General features: G+C 36.5%; 2 protein-coding genes across 2 annotated transcripts in view; both read left to right on the top strand.

Moving 5' to 3' along the window:
- The window catches only part of LOC113227306, a 7,401-nt gene extending 3,189 nt beyond the window's left edge, over positions 1-4,212 (top strand). The window contains exons 2-4 of the mRNA XM_026460192.1: positions 306-507; positions 1,007-1,108; positions 3,754-4,212. Coding sequence (XP_026315977.1) covers positions 306-507; positions 1,007-1,108; positions 3,754-4,125 — 676 coding nt within the window. The 3' untranslated portion in view covers positions 4,126-4,212. The remainder of the gene's footprint in view (positions 1-305; positions 508-1,006; positions 1,109-3,753) is intronic.
- A 4,981-nt stretch (positions 4,213-9,193) lies between these two features.
- On the top strand, positions 9,194-19,732 carry LOC113227304 (zinc finger protein 79-like; the record flags this gene model as incomplete). Its single annotated transcript, XM_026460190.1, has 6 exons — positions 9,194-9,255; positions 10,019-10,222; positions 14,823-15,044; positions 15,818-16,063; positions 17,509-17,730; positions 19,481-19,732. Coding segments are annotated over exons 1-6 (1,208 nt in total), but the record flags the coding sequence as incomplete, so codon positions are not given.
- Positions 19,733-20,870: the final 1,138 nt, after the last annotated feature.

Raw genomic sequence — 20,870 nt, 5'->3', positions numbered from 1 at the left:
CATTTTGTCGTGTCATTCGTGCCGCCATTTTGTCGTGTCATTCGTGCTTCGTGCTTCGAACTTTTTTTGTCTCCGTAGTGCGTTTGTTAAATTATTAATGTTGTTGTTACAGTTTTTGTTTATTGTTAATATTTTGTAATAGATAATTAAAATTGTAGAAAATATGAACCTCCTTTTCCAATTCCGTTTAAAATATAAGGTGTCGCACACCTGCATTCACACTTTGACAATGACATTTCTTTAATTACATTTTGGACGTCTAATTGTGTTTCTTACTATAGTTATTGATGGATGATTTTCCGTAGCCCAGCGCCGCCAACGGGGACAGTCATGCGCGCGCAGCGTTCCATAGTATGGCTGTATTTCAAATGCGTAGACCCAGAAAGTAAATACTCTCGGTGCCTAATCTGCAAAAAGATTTTATCGCATTCGACCACTTTGACTAATTTGAAGAAACACCTCGCGAGGAAGCATCCTGATGTCAAGATTCCGGAAAGGGAGGATGGGGTGCGTAATCTTCTCACTTTGGATATTAAGTTTTTTCCTGTTTAATGCGTCGTTTCGAAAAGTGTGGTGATTCGCCCGGGCTTTAACTCAAAGAACTGGGTTTTAAAACAGCGAATACGGGATTTGGTGTAATTCGATGCTTATTAGAAATTTCGATGTTAAAAAATTGTTTAGACGAAACAGGGGCAACTCCACACAATAACTGTGGACTCTCACTGCTAGGGTTGCACATTACGATTCGATTTTTATGAATATCGATTCAAAAGTATACGAGATAAGTTTTTTGTATAAATTCGTTTTAATAAACATTTTGGAATAATATCATTACATTTGAACAAAACTCGATTTAATATTTCGGGCATTAATGGGTGGGATCCAAACGCGATGCGCGTTTCTAATTATTGAACATTAGCGACGCGACGGCATCAGTGCAACCGTCTGTTGTATCGGTGCTGAACGTCGACGGTGTAACCGCTCCTAACGTTAGCCACTCTTTCAGCGCAAACGCATTCTCCTATCATCCGGTGGGGAACTTTACGAAGTCGAAACAAATTCAAAGTTGGATGACGATGAGATTTTGGCCCATGACGACGATACACAGGTGAGAATCGAGTTTTTATTCAATCGTAAGTCACTTACGATTAATAGTTTTGTTGACATTAGGCAAATGTTATAGAATTTCAGACATTCACTTCAGTTGAAATGCATGTGGCATTTTTTCGAAAAAATATCAGTAAAAATACCGACGTCACTATTTTTGAACGACTTTTAAAAAAGGAGGTTCTCAATTCGACTGTCTTTTTTATCTGTGTATGTTATACGCATTTGTGAACCGATTTTGATGATTATTTTTTGTTGGAAAGAGGGTACCTCAGTATTGGTTCCTTTTAAACTTTGAGAAAACCTTTAAAGCAAAGTCACACCCCGGACACTCCATACAATAGTCGAAAGTTAACTACTACTACACACAGCCAAGCGCTATCTGCCCACGCGCAAATGTGTGCGTGAAGTGGCAGGGTTACCCATCATATTCTCTTATCTATTACATGGTAAGCGCGGCGTCTTAGCGAAAATTCTAACGCGAATCAGTTACCTGAAATTCTATTAATAGAATCTTAAATTATTAGGATTAGTGTAATTATACGCATGTTTATTAGGTATTTATATTGATATAATCTGTATTATATATTTTTCAATTTGTATTATATATTACTCTGCACTATATTAAAAAAAAAGCAGCCGAATGAATCTCAGACATAAGTTTATTTTTGCTTACTTCGTTTCACCTTTCGGAAAATGAAAGAAACTCGTCTGTTTATCCCGGTTCGATGACCACGAACAACTGTACAGGGGTAATTCACGGCCATTATAAATAGTAACGTACAACTAATTATGTTATATATTAAAGTACAAGTTTCGTAATGAATAAATGAAAACTATATTCAAATATCAAAGCCGTCTTAGCGCGAAAAAGCTCGCCGACAGCCTTGTTGTCGTTCAGTCAATGTGACCGTCAATGTCCGGGGCGTGGTGCGGTATCTAAAGCTAGGGAGGGGCGGAGGGTGTCCGTTCTCATTACTTTTTGTTCTCTGGCAAAGTACTTTCCGGTAACCGATATCCATAAAATTTGGTAAACAGATGTAATTCCACGAATTTTTGGAATCGTTTTTTTTATAAAAAGGGTACGATTATTTCCCGAATGGATAAGGTATTAAGTTACTGCAAGAGAAAAGTAAATATACTTCCATTTAATTTCTTTTATAGTTATTTGTTATGCGAGGCTGCGAAGTTGTTTGACGCGAATACTCGTTTCAAGGCAGGAGACGCAAAACAACTTCACCTCATTATAGAGAGGAAAATGGTGGATGAAAGAAAAATAGTTGAACTATAATAAATCAGCTTTAATAAACGAAATTGGTTATCGTTGGAAATGAAACTTTCTGGATTAAAATCGCGTATATTTGTTTTTACAAACAAACCAACGTTCATTTTAATTTATTAAAAATTTCGTTATTAATAATAAATTTAACCTAACTTAAATTGACATTGTTAAAATAAAATCATTCGTAAAACATAATGTAGCGTAAATTGGAATGTTTCTTTCTAAAATTAAAAATAAGGTATTTAACTTAGTATAATAACGCATAGAAACCTAGCCCGCACACGCTAAGTGAGGCAAATTGAAGCGCTCCCAAAGGGCCTACACGAGCGGGCGGGCCGTCAGTGCTCAAGGTCAACTTGCACCGCGAACAGCTCAAGAATTTTAGCTAAAAATGGCGAAATGTGCGGTAAATGAGTGTAAAAATACGTCAGACAAACAGAAAATAGATACTAACGTCACATTCCACAAGGAAGTAACGCGTTTCAACTTGTATTTTTATATAAATATTCACTAAAACCGAAAATTAACCTACTACTAAAACTAGCCTACATGAATTTGATTTTTGCCTCACTTGTGACAGTTCGTTTGATATGAAACTATCATTCTATGCGTTATTATTCTAAGGTATTTAATATATTAATAACTTTTGTAACTATAGTGAAAAAATAGGGTGGTTTGCATTAATATTAGACATAACTGGTTGATGACTTTACCACCTCAGTCAACCGTGACCATGCGACCTGTAAAGGGCCCGAAACGTCGGTTTGTTTGAAAAAACAAATATACGCGATTTAAATCCGGAAAAATAGTTTCATTTTCTATGTGTAACAATCGCGAAAACCTAAGAACTCTGTTAGTTATCGTGGTCAATTTAATGTCAACAATAAGAATATAATACTTATACCATAGTACATAAATAATGCACGACAAATCGCGTACTTGATCGTGTCATTATGTTTTTTTTTTCATCGAAAGAAAAAATTTGGTGCACCACAGTCCAACGACAAGTTCAAAAACCTAAAAACGCTTTTGCGCGCCCATTTCTAATTTCCAAGCTAGTGAGGTGACATCATTCTTTTCTCGGTTTTGAGTTTTTGTCGCATGCGCCTTTTCAACTGACCGCGTCAGAGATGCTATTTGCATTTTTTTTATGATACCAACTAACGGAAGTACCAAGTCGTGCGCCTGGTGGTAAGCGACACGCCTGTCCATAGGGGTTGTAGTGCTACTCAGGACTTTAAATCGCAAAGATCTGAGGAGCACTACCATTGCGCCTCGCATCCTGAGATATAAGTAGCTAGCCCGATGTGCCTGCAATTTCACCAGCACATTCTAAAAATAACACCGTATATATTTTTTCACAGCACGACCAAACAGTAGAGATGGACACGGTCTACTTAGAAGATTTCGATGCTCTGGACACGACACCGCTTAAGAAAAAGCAGCGCCAAGCAAAAGCGGAAAAAACTAAAATTCCCGAATTCGAGAGTAGCTCGGAAGACGAAATTACATTTTCCAACAAATTTACAAAGAAAAAATGCGATTCCCTAGACCATTTCGGGAAATATCTAGTCTCCCTGCTAAGAAATCTACCACGCGAAACGTCAAATACGCTACAAGCAGATTTTGTGAAACAAATAATGTCGGTCCAAACTAGTGATGCGCCCATCACTGCTACTGACACATACTCGACTGTTACTGATATATTTGATCAGAAGGGTGATAAAATTAATTAATAAATAACAACTAGTTGATTAACTTGTATGCTTGAGAAATGCTTTAAAAAAAATACTGTGGTATTATTTACGCATCGGTCGACGTGTACGATTGTATTGAATCTCAAAAGTTTGTACTTATTATGGTAGAGGTATGTTTTATATACATAATTTATAGTAGTAATAAATGCTTTTTAGTAAATAAAATGTTATGTTATTTTTTTAACCCAGTGTCATTCAGAGCCTTATGGCAAAGATCTTAGCACACTATCACTGCGCCCGTCACCCTGAGACACAAGTTGACAATTCCTGTATACCTGTAATTTCACCGGAAAGCAGTATTGCTCAAATTACTGCTTGGCGGTAGAAATTGGCAAGGTTAATTAGTCTGGCAGTACTTACCTGGACACTCTTCCACAAGGAGTCTATTGCTACTGAAGAATGAAAAAAGAAAATGGGAGGGCTTGGCTGTAGTTCCTACCCCAGCCCATTACGAATAGGAACATCACACACACATAATTTAAATGATTATGTACAGCATAATAATAAAGTAATACCCAATGTTGAAAGAATCACTAACTCCAAAGTTATAAGGCGTCCTAGTTTTGGAGGTTAGGGATCACGTTTAAATGATATTTTTTATTTTCTTGTACAACCCTCGTATTTTGTTCTCAAGCACTTTGTAATGTCATTGTCTTTATTTCTTTTTTTCTAAATAAATCTTATTAAATATTGTAATAATATAGTAATGGAATCGTAATGAATAAAGTTATAAAACAATTAGTGGATATTTGTTACAGACCTGCAAAAGACGATTAGACCTATTTTTTTCTATCATTATCATGAAAATCATTTTAGGAATTGTATTTTCATTCATATCATATAGTACTCAGTGCATGTCCTCAAATTAAGTTTTTTTTTTTTCAAAGTAATTCATCCTGTCGGATCGTGACCCCGGGACCTGTAACCGTAGGTGGGGTTACTCTTGAGGTTATGCATAATTACGTCTGCCTTGCCCAAAATATCCAACTTGGCAAGCACAACTTCGAGAAGGAAACCGACAGGAGAATGGGCATTGTTCACAATTTTTGACCTATACATATTAATTTTTTTTCGAAAATATATATTTTAAGACACTAATTTGAGTATTTTATCATTTCGTAGCTTATTTGCCTTATGATTTTTTTTTAATTTTGCAAGTCATTTATTTGGCGATGTCATCAAAGGCTCTATAAACGTTAACCTTTGCGGCAGAGAATATTTTAAAAAGTAAATTGACATCTCTCAGGGTCGTATTTCAGAACTCTACTCAATGCTCAAGTCAGGGTCTGAGTATGATTTCAAGCACTGGAAATACGACCCCAATGGCAGGGACTTGAGTATGATTTCGAGTGCTTTAAACCATACTCAAATCCTGACTTGAGCATTGAGTAGAGTTCTAGAATACGACTCTCAACGTCAAAAACGAAATTCTAACTTAAAGATATATTACCTATTAACCTTAAATCCCTCCTTCTTTATGTGTACTCCCCTTTATTAACATTGTGTGTGATTTTATACGCTCTAATAACATAATGCTTTAGTCCGTTGTTTGTCCATGATTGTTTTTTTTTTCTTTTTTACCTCAGGTATGATTTCCACAACAGCATTCTGTCGAAGAGACTCATCTGAAAATAAATACCTTGCTGCTATTTGGTACTTTTTGTTCTCTGATATTTCTTTAAAGTATTGGAGTTTTATCGTTCTACTATTTTCGCACGCGTTTTTGTTTCTTCTTGTTTTATTTAGTGCAGTTATATGACCGACGGAATCATGAACTTTATAAAAGCTGAATCTCGTAAATTGCCACAAGTCGAAAATGTAATGATTATGGAATACTTACTATAATATAATCTTAATGTAGCAGAAATAAGAAGAGTAAAAATCGTTCAAATGTTGAAACATCTATATAGATTCAACATCAAAGATGGGAAGATGAGCTGAAGCTAACTGCAGGACCATGTTGAAGAAGAGTAGCTCTTGATAGAACACTGGAAAGGTCTGAATGAGGTCTATGCCAAGAGGCACGCTGAGTTAAGAGATACTTATAATGTAAAAATTTAAAACGCAACGTAAAATTGTAGTGTAAAACTATTTGTAACTCAGCTTAAAAAGGCTATGAAGTAAGATGAAAGCTATACTGAAATGAAAACTTTATACAGCTTCTGCGTAATTAGATAAGAAATATCTATGGTAGTGATCCTGTATTAAAATTAGTATTATAAATGTGACCAAATGCGTTATTGATTTCATAACATTGATTAAAAATTACTACTCGTTCGTCATCAAAAAAATCCCATTGGCCAGACCAGTCTGACAAACGGAAACACTGGTGATCTACTACTAGTGATCTTATGTCAATTCTGACAATTTCAAGTACTATTTGCTATAAGTGAGAAATAAAAATATTATTAATTAATAAGTATCTTATTTACTCCATGATCTAAATAATAATTTACTTAAATTACACTTTTTTACCTTTCGACTGTTAACCAACAATACTCTTCGTAAATATTCAACATTATAAAGCTGTCGTTTAATGAAAAAAGAACGGTCATGCAAGAGAAAAATTGTATTACAATATAAATAAGACACTGGTGATGGTCTCCATAATTTTTATATTTATCTTATAAAACTGTTGCTGGCAAAAGCCAGCACTCTTTATTAAAGAAAAATTGCACGCAAATATGGCACATATTTGTGGTTTTAGTAGTTTGTTTATGCAGTGAAAATTTCAACATCAAAATCATTTCAACATTTTAATAACTTACTTTAAACACAAGTGGCACGTTATTTAATTTCTTTTGAATGAGAAGTGCAAATGATATTTTTTTTAAATTACCTTTATTTTCTATACTGATCAAAATCCTTATTGCAAGTTTAGTCTGAAAATTCAAGTTGATCACTTATCCTTTATACTGAATCAATTTGTTTTGTTTTAAACAAAGTTACAATAAGACATTAATATTGTTTAGACAATCATAGATACATCTTAGGTTTTCTGAATATCTGTCAATATGTTTTTTACTTTTTAACACTTTTTTTGCCTTGTCCATAGTAAAGTTCTTACATTTCGGATGTAGAATCAAACAGAGGGAGTAGCTGTTGAAGAAATCTCTTGAGAAAAAAGTGTTTCAGCTGTTATCCTAGCGCTTGTTGTTTCCCTTATTCTATAATTTGTACTCTTGTCAACCATTTTTACTTCACAATGTTTTGCAATGTATATCTAAAAAGTAGACTGGATACTTCTGAATGCAACCAACAAGATTTTTGTTATAAGAATGCTTCATAGCACAAGAATAATGATATAACTAAATAAACTTTACAAGTAATGTGCAAGTCGGATACATATTGGGGACTACACAAACTCTCCATGTTTTCTTTTTTTGTTGTTATGCTGGTACTAGGTTGGTATAGCAGTTTTTGTAATTCACTGTCTTTTCATTCACTTGGATGCTGAAGACATATTATTACTAGCTTTATATAGTATGCAATAGGTAAATTTACAATTATACAAATCAAACTATTAATATCAATATATTAAATGAGGTATGAATTCAATTGTATATTGCGCCGCTTGAATGTGCGTTTGAGTTTTTGCTCATATTTCAAAATTTTCACTTTGATACCAATAAATAATAATAAATAAATAAATAAATAACGCACACACTCAACATAGCCCCGCACTAGGGAAACCCTGTGTCGCGGGTGCCATGGACACACACATAGACAACCACAAATTAATAACGCACATACTCAACATAGCCCCGAAAATACTATCAAACTATTTGTTCACTTGCAAGAGTTCTTCACACCAATAAATAGTGTAAACTTTGAAGTATCTCACGTTTACTTTACGACACTATTCTCGTAGGTATGGACAAAGTACTTTCTGTATTCCATAGCTGTGTTATATTTGGTATTTTCTCTTCCGGCAGCGAAATTAAAAGTTTCAAAGATAATAAGGCATGTTTACAAACGTGAAGTGACATTTAATTTTTTTTTGCGTTTTGCTTTACATTACGCACGGACAAAACATTATAGAGCCACTGATGACGTCATTGAATGTCAAATAAAGGTCAATACTATTTTTTGAAAAATATAAAGAATCTCAACGTAATATTGACAAATACGTAGAAAATATTAATCAGCAACCTTATTCCTCGAAATGGATTTTGAAATAAAGAGTTTGAAAAAAAATTAACAATGCCCATTCGTTTGGGCTGAGTGGGCGTCATTTAGGAAGCTTAGCCACATCTTCTGGTCGTCAATCCCACAAAGCCTAAAAACTAAGGCATTTAACCAGTGCGTTCTTCCAGTTAAGTCATACTCAGCCGAGACGTGGATATTAACAACAGGCCTCTTCCACAAATTCAAGGTCGCTCAGCGTGCTATGGAGCGAGCTGTGTTTGGGGTTTCTCTGATGGACCGAATTCCTAACGAGGTCATACGGCAGAGAACTAAAGTGACCGACATAGCTCTCAAAATCAGTAAGCTTAAGTGGCAGTGGGCCGGGCATGTCTGCAGGAGGGTTGATCGCCGATGGAGCAGACATGTTCTGGAATGGCGACCACGTCAAGGAAAACGTAGTGTGGGACCCCCTGCGGCAAGATGGACGGACGACCTGAGTAAGGTGGCCGGCAGTGGCTGGACGTGGTCTAGGGGAGCACGCCAACTTTCCCGGTCTTATGTCCAGCAGTGGATGCGTGTAAGCTGATGATGATTCATCGGACACTTTCGCTGTTATACGTACTTAATCAACCAAAACCATGGTCTCATCTAATTGTCAATGAAAGAATGAAACGTGTAAACAAACGAATGACATACATACCTGCCCACGACACCCAGGCACAGATTACTTAACAGTTACTATGTAACAGATACGTCACTCACACATAAAATGGATAATACCTACGCTATAATAGCCTACCAAATCTAACTAATGACACCAGGCGCTCACTACGAGGGAAAAGGAACCTAACGACGCGTTCGGAAAGGTTAAAATAACGTTGTCCGCCGTGTGCAGTCTTGCGGAACCGATTGCTCATAAATGATAGACTTGTATGAGCGCTTGTGCCGTGCCGACGTCGCCGTCGGTACAGTCAGCGATAGGTACTTGTCGCGTGACCTTGAGCGAGTGCCGTCACTGCCCCAAGTTAAAGTCCTCGACATTTTTAAAGTTTTCTTCCCCTTTATGCATATATTTATTTACATAAATAATAAAATATATTATTACTTAACATTTTTAAGTTACGTAAAATATTTAAAATTTAACTCATAGGTGTACCGTGTAATATACCGTGTAATCTCCTATATACATATAATTTATCCAATATTTTTCGTTTAATTTTCCATACTTGACGTTGACATCTATCAAAAGTTGATGATACTGAATGAAAACGATGTAGCCAATGAAAAGGTTCTTTTCGCTGTTATGAAATCATTATTAAATCTCGTCTTTCTCTTGTTGTTACTTTTAGTTAGACAAGTTTATTAAATAATTCACGCTATATAAAACTTCAAAAGATATTTCTAAACGTAGAACGTAATAATGAGCCTTCGAAATTATATTTTCGAAATTTTTCCGGATAAATTTCCGCTATTTGAAATTTTTCGCAAAATTACCAAACAATATTCCGCATATAACGGAACTGTAGAGGATAGAAAAAACTGAAGGTACGGAACGGCACCGCGTCACTATCATGGCGTCGTATCGGTACGTAATACGTATTTCACTATTAAAAAGTAACATACTTGCTACTAAATACTATCAAACTATTTGTTTACTTATAAACGTTATCGGTGTCCAATATTCATAATTTGTTGGTGAATTCATCGGGTTTGAATAGAATATTGATCAAAATGCGTGTTTTAGTGGAGGGCGAGCGCGTACAAGTATTGCTTGGGAGCATTTTGAGATAAAAGACCGACTTCGGTCTATAGCAACATGCAACCATTGTCACGAAAACTTTTCGTATAGAACTACTGCGGGCAATTTGACGAAACACCTTCGAGTGAAACATGGATTTGTGAAAGAAGACGAGATAAATGAGAACGCAGATGCCGCCGATGACAAAATGTAAGTGCATTTAGATAATATTACATTTATAACCTAAAAATAAGTCCTACATTTGTTTCTAATTATTAGTTCAAAGAACAGTGTAGTAATGTGATACATATTTCTCGCTATCTTTTATTATTTTCATTCAGAACTGTTTACATTTTTATATAAATCCCAACTCAATGTTTAATATGTAATACATGTTACATACATAAAATATTGCAGTATCAAAATTTAAAGTGTTTTGTATTAATTTACAAGGCATTGATAATGAATAATAAGCGTCTACCATTTTAGACTTGGGAAGGGCCTGAAATATTACAGGTGTACCAAAGCAAGTAAACATAGTATGGAAAGAAGGGAACTACTTTTAAATAGTTGGTTTCTAAATTGGTCCTACAGAGAATCAAACCCACGACTTCTTCATCTGTAGTCTGACTTTTTTGAAGACTGAGTAAAATGACGGCTCATTGTGCAAAAGTGTTGCCCACTTGCAAGCAGCTAGTGATTGCAGTCTAGAAATATTCAATCGACCATCGAATCACGCTTATGGAACAAGAAGCCGAACTTCTTTCATTTGAATCATCCTCAACCTATAATTCGTCCAATTACTGAGCACAAATTCATTGGAATTGTCAATTTTTGTAAGTTCATACATACACTGTATTTAGAACTATGTTTATGAAAAATACAAAAAGGAGACATATAGATAATCAAATCCGGCTATTCTTGTTAAAATGTATATGTAAAAAAATTGATCTCATTACTAGAAGGCCAACTTACTTGATATATACAACAAAATAGTTTATGACTGCAAATTAGCCATTACAAAATGGCTCGAAACTAAGTCGTATGAGGAGATTGAGCAATTACTACTAGTTTGAAATAAATAAATAAATATATAAATAAATAAGTAAACATAAAAATGAGGTATTCGTTGATATAATATTGAAATTAAATTAAATCAAAATTGAACAGAAATATGTGCGCTCACACACACACACACACACACACACACACGCACACACATACACAAACACTCATTTACACACACACATACACAAACACTCATTCACACACACTTCATGCATATATTTTTTTAATAAGTTAATGTAAGAGCTATGTTTAATTATTAATTGTAAAGAAGAGCGATGTTTCCTAACACAGGCCCTACAAAGCTTAAAAGGAAACATCAGCCCCTGAATTATGCCATGTACAGTGAAGTAATAAAATATTTTTATTTTTTTTATTAACTGTCAAAATAAGAATAAAGAAGGCAATAACCCAATTAGTAATCATTAGGTTGTCATAACATTCACAATTCAGTCATTTTTGGCAAAACTTAATCTTCTTTCGCAATCTATCGTTGAAACTATCCACAACAACTATATAACTATTATGAAAACTGATAACCCTATAAATACAATACAATATTCTTTATTGCACAATAAACAAGCAAAAATACAAAACAATCAAAAATACAGTGTACAACAGGCGGCCTTATTGCTAAATAGCAATCTCTGCTAGGCAACCTTGGGGTGATAGGATAAACTAAAAGTAGTAATAATAATAGAGGGCGCAATAAATATGATATTATTATTAAACATCATAATATATGAATGAAATAAATAATAAATATCTACTAACATATAAATTACATAAATACTTAAATACTAATATAATACATACAAATAAATATATTATCACCACAGAAGAGGAAAAAAAAAAACGAATAAATAAGACAGCAGAGTAGAATTTATAATTTAAGGTAATGAGCCTTAACTAGGATTTTAAATGACTCAATAGTTTTGCTCGTCTGATCGACTCAGGCAGGTCATTCCACAGCTTGATGCTCCTAATAGTGAAGGAGTTGGAAAAGTATTAGGAAATGTCATTTTGCTCAGTCTTTTTTGAAGACGGGAAATATAACTTCTTAATACTCATGATTGGGTCATTGAGGCAATCAATAGTGAGCTGTTGTTTTAAAACACTTTGAAAAGTAACTATTTCTTCTTTCTCATATATCTGCATACTAGGCATTCTCATTCCTCTGACTTTGACTCATAAATCTTTTACCATATCTGCTACGCTATGCTGTGCTCTCCGGCTGTGGAATTCCTTTGAAGAAATTACTCAACAGTCTCCTCACCATCACATCCTTCTTACAATGTGTGAAGGACCGATGTTGTTAATTTCTAATTTTCATTCGTTCTATTTAACCCATTCATAGACTGTATGTCGACTGTGTGCCGCATTAAAAAATGTCACTGCTTTTCTTTGAACAGCAGTGACATTTTATGCTTTACATTGAGTCGATGTAAAATGTTCAGTGTTAATAATTGATAGATAGATAGGTAAAAGCTTTATTCACCACCATGACATCAGATACATGATATAGGCATTAACTTATATATAACAATAATGATATTCTTATCTACTAATATTACACTTGGAAGTCATGGCAGTGAAAAAGGCGCTGGCTCAGCATAAATGACGCGGCTGCCCGCGACGCTGGTATTCTGCTTACAGGATAGAGAGAAAAATCTGATTTCATTTTTAAATTATTAATTTTCAATTTTCAATCTTCTTCCTCCCAACCTCCACACATAATACACTATTTGCAGTCCTGAAACAAGGTACAGCCAAGAGCATAACAAGCCCGGCACCTTGGACCTTGGACCGTTCCTATCGCAAGCGGCACAGAGTTGAAATTAAATCTTAAATGTCAAGCACGACGCGCTCCCGACCCTGTACGTGGACAAACAAGAGAATTGAATATTGTCAGTGCATTGTTGATGCTTCTCTTTGGAGAAGTAGTAAGCGGCTACTATAATTAATATAAGCATTAGGAAAGTGCACTGTAGAGAACACATAGTTTTGCTATCCATGAGTGGAATGAATCTATTCATTTATTTCAGATCCTAATTATCTATTTTGAGGTTTTCACAAAACTGCTACATAACAATAAAGTCACCTGTTGTAAATTAACTTATTCTAATCAAATTTCATTACAGTTCCATGTTTCATTGTCATTTTTAATATGCAAGAAACAATCCAGTCATTCATCCGTTACTCAATATTACGCTTACATTTCCTCTTTGCTTACACAACGGCGTCAGTCATAGTTAATTAATGTTACATAGTGAATCAACTGTAACATTACCTTTTAAACTCAAATAAAATCATGTTGATCATAGGTAAGCAAATTATACTTGAAATCTTCGCATTGATAAAAACTCTGTTACGCATTCATAAGGCAGATTCTCCTGAGAAGAAGTTGTAAGAAACTTAGATTTTTGTACACGTTTATTGTTTACAATATTTATTTCAAATATCATAGACCGAGACAACCTGTAAGACCTAACGTAACGTTGATAAGTCTAGAACTAGTGTCCGCAACTTGACTTGACAACTTGATTTTGCTTGTAGTGGGTGCAGGGTCTTAGGTTGGTTACACACGGTTAATTTTTGCAGTGATGCAGACGCGCTACTGCGTCGATACAGTCGCTTATGTTCAATAATTAGGTTTATGCACATTATGTTATTTTATTAATTGTAAATTTAAAAGTGAAATTCAAATTCTACAACTACAAATTCACTAAAAATCAACGCTCAATTCTAACAACACTACCTAACTACCTACCCAAATAACTAACTACCCCTACTACCTACTTTCCGTCACGCGCTGCATAGCCGGCAGGAATCTGGCCACCGGTTGCGGCTGGGTTGTTCTTCTCCTCCACGATCCCGGGCGTGTCACTCCCTGAAACTGTGCCCCCTGTATATCCGGTATATCCGGCTTGTCCGGGTCAAATTTACTCTGGCTGGGTGTGGTGCCAATGAGCAATTAGCAATGAGAAATTAGCAAATACATTAAAGAAATAAATTAGTTAATTAATTTAAAACGTGTATCGCGTTTGTATCGCTACTGCATCGCGTTTGTATCGCTACTGCATCGCGTTTGGATCGCTACTGCATCGCGTTTGGATCGCTGCTAAAAATCGCCGTGTTTAACCGCTCTTACTCGTGCCACCTATGCTGAAGTCTGAACTCCGCTGAGGAAAGTCTTCAGCGGGGAGCGACCTCGGCATTCAAAGGCACCTCGTCCTGTTTATGACCACGCCGGAGCATTGTAGTACGACATGCCCGTTTCCTTCCCCTCCATGCACGCTCTGCACAGTGGGCTTTCTATGATACCTAAATGGAAATGTCATCAGGAAATTTTCAAAATCGGAACGCAGCATTGCTCATATTACACGTTGGCAGCAGATATAGGCATGGTGCCAGTATTTCTCTGGACGCTCTCTTTGACAAAGAGTCCTTCTACTGCTACTGAATAATCCAATGAAATTCAACTTTTCCATGTTATTGTCTCGACTTCAAGCTGATTTTATTTTATTATTTTATTTCATATTATGTCGAATTTTGCTTTGGAATGCATTGACAATTTTGGTAGTCGAGCGGTTAGAACTGCGGACGTTGTTGGATGGCAAAGTCTCTAGATCGATTTCTGGTAGCTAATTTTGGGAAACAACCCTTTCTAAATTGATTCTGGTCAGTAAAATTCCCAAGTTTTGAGAATAAATGTGGCTTTTTAATAAAGGTTTATTTCTTATAGAGATCCTAAAAAGGCATTAAAAGGCGAACTGTGGCAACACTATGAAATAAAAGATGAATTTCTCAAATTGGCAACATGCAATTTATGCCACGAACCGTTTTCATACCAAAGTTGTTCAGTATTGGTAAAACACTTGCAGAAGCAACATGACATTGAATGCTTGGTTAGCTCTGATGAAGAACAGAGCGATGAGGACTCGAATGAAGAAGAACATGATGCAAGGTGATTATTTTTATTTGGCATTGTCAACCTGTATCTGTCTCACTGCTGAGTACAGGTCTAAGGAGAGGGTCATGTATCCTACGTCTAATACACGGTCTCAACTCACGCGTTTCCCGTCTGTCCAGACTACGCAATGAGCATAGTGCCACAGTGGACATGTTAGGTCTCCTCAGTGCAAATCTTAACAAGTAAACAAGATAATACCTTGTCTATACCTGTGATTATTATTTTTTGTATTGTTTTTCTATTTGCATTGTTTTTATGTAGGTAGTTCATCGAGTATATAACCAGAAATAGAGACGAAAATTGACGAAATGTCATTTAAGTTGTTTGAAATCTATTCTGCTATCTATATGTAACAAAAACGACCACGAGCAATGGCGCAGGCTTTCCCGCAATCCTGTACGCTCCTGATCACGCGCGGTAGAGTGACTGTAAAGAGGGCTATTGTAGCGCTGCAGTCACGCCACTACGTATTTTCATAAAATATTTAGTGCCAGCTGAAATCGGCTGACGGGAAGGCGGAGGACATTAAATTTTTCAACCTATATTTTATACCATAGCAATTGGAATAAGGTATAAATTGCGATGCTTTTGAGACCAACGTCGGAGCATCGTGGCGCACTGCAGGGCATGTATCTTAAGATCTACAAGCGTCTAAATTGAAAGCGCCGTTAGATCCTAAGATAAAATCCTAATTGATAGAAAATAGTTCCGTGTCCAATGTGTCGCTTTCGCGAAAACCTGTAGTAACAAAAGTACACAATTTTCAGCCAAAACGGAACACGTGACGAAGAAAGACGTCGCAAATCGAGCAAGGCATGGGAATTTTTCGAAATAAAGGACCCGCGCAAAAAAATCGCCGCATGCACCGTTTGTGGGGCGAAGTGCTCTTATAGAGCTTCTGTTAGTAATTTAACGAAACATGTACGAACGCAGCATGGGTCGGAACCTTTTAGGAGTAGCAGCGTGGATAAGTCCGATGGAGAACAGGAAGCTAGTGATGTGGAAGAGAATAAGTGAGCTAATTTCATTAGTGCTTAAAAAAATGGTCCTTCTGTCTACTTTGCATTTTTTATGCATCGTGTTCAATTCTGGGGCCCTACTCTTGTAAGAAGAAATCAGTTCCGGCCATTTTCCCATTATGGATGCCCTGCAAAATCTTCTCGAAGTCCTTCAACGAAAAGACGGGTCATTCGAAACTGTCAAATCGCGTTATCTTACATTCATAATTCTGCCCCGATCGAACCTCAAAATCAGTAGGTTGTCCATAGTGGGAAAACCTCATTAACTACGGATTCCATACCTCGAGAGACCCTTGGTTATTAATTCAAAGTAAATGTCTCGATGTTTAGTTAGTCATCAACACATTCTATATCACACTGCTGGGCATGGGTTTAAATTATTTAAACTAGCAGACTTGGGGCCGAAGTGACACGACAACACTGTCGCTTTGAAACTAAATAGGTAATATTAATATAAATTAAAGCCATTTTTAACCGACTTCAAAAAAGGAGGAGTTTCTCAATTCGACTGTGTTCTTTTTTTATGTATGTTACACGAAAACTCCGGTGTTTGTGAACCCTTTTTTCATGATTATTTTTTTGTTGGAAAGGGGGTACTTCCATAGTGGTCCCATTTCATTTTGACGAAAATCATCCACCTCTAAGGGTGGCTGTTCACGCATGAAGATTCATATTTATAAATAGCGCCTAACTTTAATTTAGGAGCAATAACTTTAATGGTTGATTTTGCTATTTCTCCAATTCAAGGCGTTTTTCTCTCAATATACTTTGTGTAGTGTCGTAGTGAGAACCTATTTTTATTATCTCCAGTGCCAAGTCCTGTATAGTGGCAAACTAGGAGATATTTCAATAAAACTTAGCAAATAGACGTAATTCCACGTACTTTTGAGGTCGGTTTTTTTAGTACTCTGTACTGATGTGTTAACACTATGTTAGTTGTCTTGTGCGATATGTGAAAAAAGTTGCTAATAGCGGGTATTACACAGACACTATAGCGCGTGTAATGCAGCAATTGTTCACTTATAAAGACGTTGGAAGGAAAAGAGAAAGATCGCGCACTCCAACACGCGCCAGTTTCACATGGTCTATCCTGCGGTCTATCCTGCGCTATTAGCCTTTACACGGCCGCTCTTTCCGTGGTAACAAAAACGAACAAGTTAGCTTCAAAAAATTCATACTGGTAATCGGTGCACGATTGCGCTTGCAAGTTCTCCTGTCAATGCATTGACAATTTTGGTAGTCCAGCGGTTGGCACTGTGGGCGTTGTTGGATGGCGACGTCTCTGGATCGATTTCTGGTTAGCCGATTTTGGGAAACAACCCTTTCTAAATTGATTCTGGTCTGCGTGTTCTGTGTAGTGCCCTGAAGTAAAATTCCGAAGTTTGACAATAAGTGTGGCTCTTTAATAAACTGTTTATTTACTGTTTTATTTCTTATAGAGATGCTAAAAAGGCGTTAAAAGGCGAACTATGGCAACACTATGAAATAAAAGATGAATTTTTCAAATTGGCAACATGCAATTTATGTAACGAACCATTTTCATACCAAACTTGTTCAGGATTGGTAAAACACTTGCAGAAAAAACATGACATTGAATGCTTGGTTAGCTCTGATGAAGAACAGAGTGATGAGGACACGGATGAAGAAGAACGTGATGCAAGGTGATTATGTTTATTTGGCATTGTCAACCTGTATCTGTCTCACTGCTGAGTACAGGTCTAAGGAGAGGGTCATGTATCTTACGTCTAATACACGGTCTCAACTAACCCGTTTCCCGTCTGTCCAGATTACGCAATGAGTGCCACAGTGGACATGTTAGGTCTCCTCATAGCAAATCTTAACAAGTAAACAAGACAATACCTTGTCTATACCTATTATTATTATTTTTCTATTTGCATTGTTCTTATATAGGTAGTTTATCGAGTGTATAACCAGAAATAGAGACGAAAATTGACGAAATGTCATTTAATTTGTTTGAAATCTATTCTGCTATATCATTACGGTGACAACTACGCTCCGATTGGCCAGCCCGAACTCGAAACAATTGACAAGTGTCGTCAATTGTTTCACTTCAAATCGACGGTTTTACTTGAGCTTTGCTATAATGGATGAAAATTAAAAAAATACATATTTAATTACCGATGAAATGTGATTCCGTTTGTTTTGTAATTAGATGTTTTGCTGTTTTTCCCACAACACATAATGAAACAGCCTCCCATTGTTAAAGATATTATCTTTATTACAATAAATACAGAATATATTTGGAATATACGAGACGTACACATAGGTCAGTTGTCGGCGGTCAGGTGTCGGTTGTACTATTCCAGCTTTCTAATTTGTGATTTCAGCGCAAACGAGAGTTGATATTTAAAAGTGATATAAGACTCATTTTCCTGATGACTTGCCAGCGATGGATGGCCCTTATTTCGTCTCTATTTCTGGTTATACACTCGATATGATAGTTACTTGTATTCGTTTTTACGGTGCTAAAATATTAAGATTATCACGCTTAACGCAAGATATGTTTCACTTGTTACTTACTAGTTGTGCATCTTGTCAAAATGCTCCGTTGGTTATTCTAAATTTTAAACAATAATAATAAATGAGATAAAGAAGTTGCATACCAGTGATGTCCAAACATATGTATTTCCAAATAGCAGTTACAAAATTAATGAAACTATTTTTTGTGAATGAAACCGACTGAAGTCGTGACCGAAACGAGTCAAGAGCCCGAAACGTTTGTTTGTTTGAAAAAAGACATCTACTATGCGATTTAGGGCGTCTTAAAGATGGCGCCAATAGCGGACACTACACAGACATTATCGCGCGTGATACAGCAATCCTGCGCAATTGGGCGCTCGTGTAAAGATGGTGGAAGGAAAAGGGAAACTCGTGTCGCGTACTCCAACACGCGCCAGTTTCACGCGGTCTATCCTGCGATATTAGCCTTTACACGGACGCTCTTTCCGTTATAACAAAAACTACCACGAGCAATCGTGCCGGCTTTCCCGTGCGCAATCTTGTGCGTACAAGATTGCGCACGGGAAAGCCGGATCGCGCGCGGTAGAGTGACTGTAAAGAGGGCTATTGTGGCGTTCCAGTCACGCCACTACGTATTTTCATAAAATATTAAGGGCCAGTTGAAATCGGCTGACGAGAAGGCGGAGGACATTAAATTTTTCAACATATATTTTACGCTATAGCAATTGGAATAAGGTATAAATTGCAATGCTCTTGAGACCGACTTCGGAGCACCGTGGTGCACTGCAGGTATCTAGCTTAGGATCTACAAGCGTCTTAATTGAAGGCGCCCTTAGATGCTAGGATAAAATCCTAATTGATAAAAAATAGTTCCATGTCCAATGTGTCGCTTTCGCGAAAACCTGTAGTAACAAAAGTACACATTTTCAGCCAAAACGGAACAAATGATAATGAAGACAGACGTCGGAATAGACCGAGCAAGGCATGGGAATTTTTCGAAATAAAGGACTCGCGCAAAAAAATCGCCGCATGCACCGTTTGTGGGGCGACGTGCTCTTATAGAGCGTCTGTTAGTAATTTAACGAAACATGTACGAACGCAGCATGGGTCAGGACCTTTTAGGAGTAGCAGCGTGGAAAAGTCCGATGGAGAACAGGAAGCTAGTGATGTGGAACAGAATAAGTGAGCTAATTTGATTAGTATTTAAAAAATGGGTCTTCCGTCTACTTTGTATTTTTAATGCACCGTGTTTACTTCTCCACAATTCTGGGGTCCTACTCTTGAAGGAAGAAATCGGTTGCGGCCGTTTTCCCACTATGGATGACCTGCAAGACCTTCTCGAAGCCCTTCAACAAAAAGACAGGTCATTCGAAACTGTCAAATCGCGTTATCATATATTCATAATTCTAGCCCCGATCGAACCTCAAAATCAGTTGGTGGTCCAAAGTGGGAAAATATCCCTAACTACCATTGACTTACAATTATATGGACGTCGGGTCCGCGCCAAAAAGTGTCCGAACTTATAGGGCGTTAAAATCGTATACAGAGCGTCATTCACGCTTTAGTCTTCGTTTGTTCGACTGACAGCGAAGCAAGCAAAATTAGACAGTACTGCGATGACATTACAATTTAAATTCAACGTTTTAGCTTTTTCATATTCCTTTACATGTCACTAAGTTTAAATAGGTTGACTTGGGACATTTTTTTCGTGGTTTTTGTATTAGAGCCGTCGTCCATTTATTTCAAAGTCAATGCTAACTACGGATTCCATGCATCGAGAGTAGGTCCCTTGGTTATTAATTCAAAGTAAATTTCTCGATGCTTGTTGTTCGGGATGACGTGGACTTCTTTTTAAAGCGAGGTATTTAACCTACATTTTAGGTGGTGAGGTGTTGGGGGTAACCTCTCGCTTCCCGCAATCTGCGCGCTTAAAATTAAGGCGGTACATAATCACTACAAGTCGTTGCAGGGATTTGCACAGTTGATGTCGTAATTGACAATAGTACATTTTTCCAATAAACCATTAAGTAAATGAACTAATTTAAATAAAAACAACAACATTATATATATATATAAATTAAAAATAGATGTGTTGTGTGTTTCATATAGATTCCTTTTAATAAAAAAAGAATATATCGCACTTGACAACTAACATTGCGTTATATTAATAGTTTATCTCCAAAATTTCGCTATATTCAAGTGTCATTTAATGTCAAAGTGACAGGACAACACTCTGTCGCTTTGAAACTAAATAGGTAATATTAATATAAATTAACATTGACTTACAATTATATGGACGTCGGGTCCGCGCTAAAAAGTG

Source organism: Hyposmocoma kahamanoa, unplaced genomic scaffold (genome assembly GCF_003589595.1).
Source record: "Hyposmocoma kahamanoa isolate Upper Pololo Valley unplaced genomic scaffold, ASM358959v1 209, whole genome shotgun sequence".
Classification (NCBI taxonomy): Eukaryota; Metazoa; Arthropoda; class Insecta; order Lepidoptera; family Cosmopterigidae; genus Hyposmocoma; species Hyposmocoma kahamanoa.
This window is presented reverse-complemented; position numbering and strand designations above follow the sequence as displayed.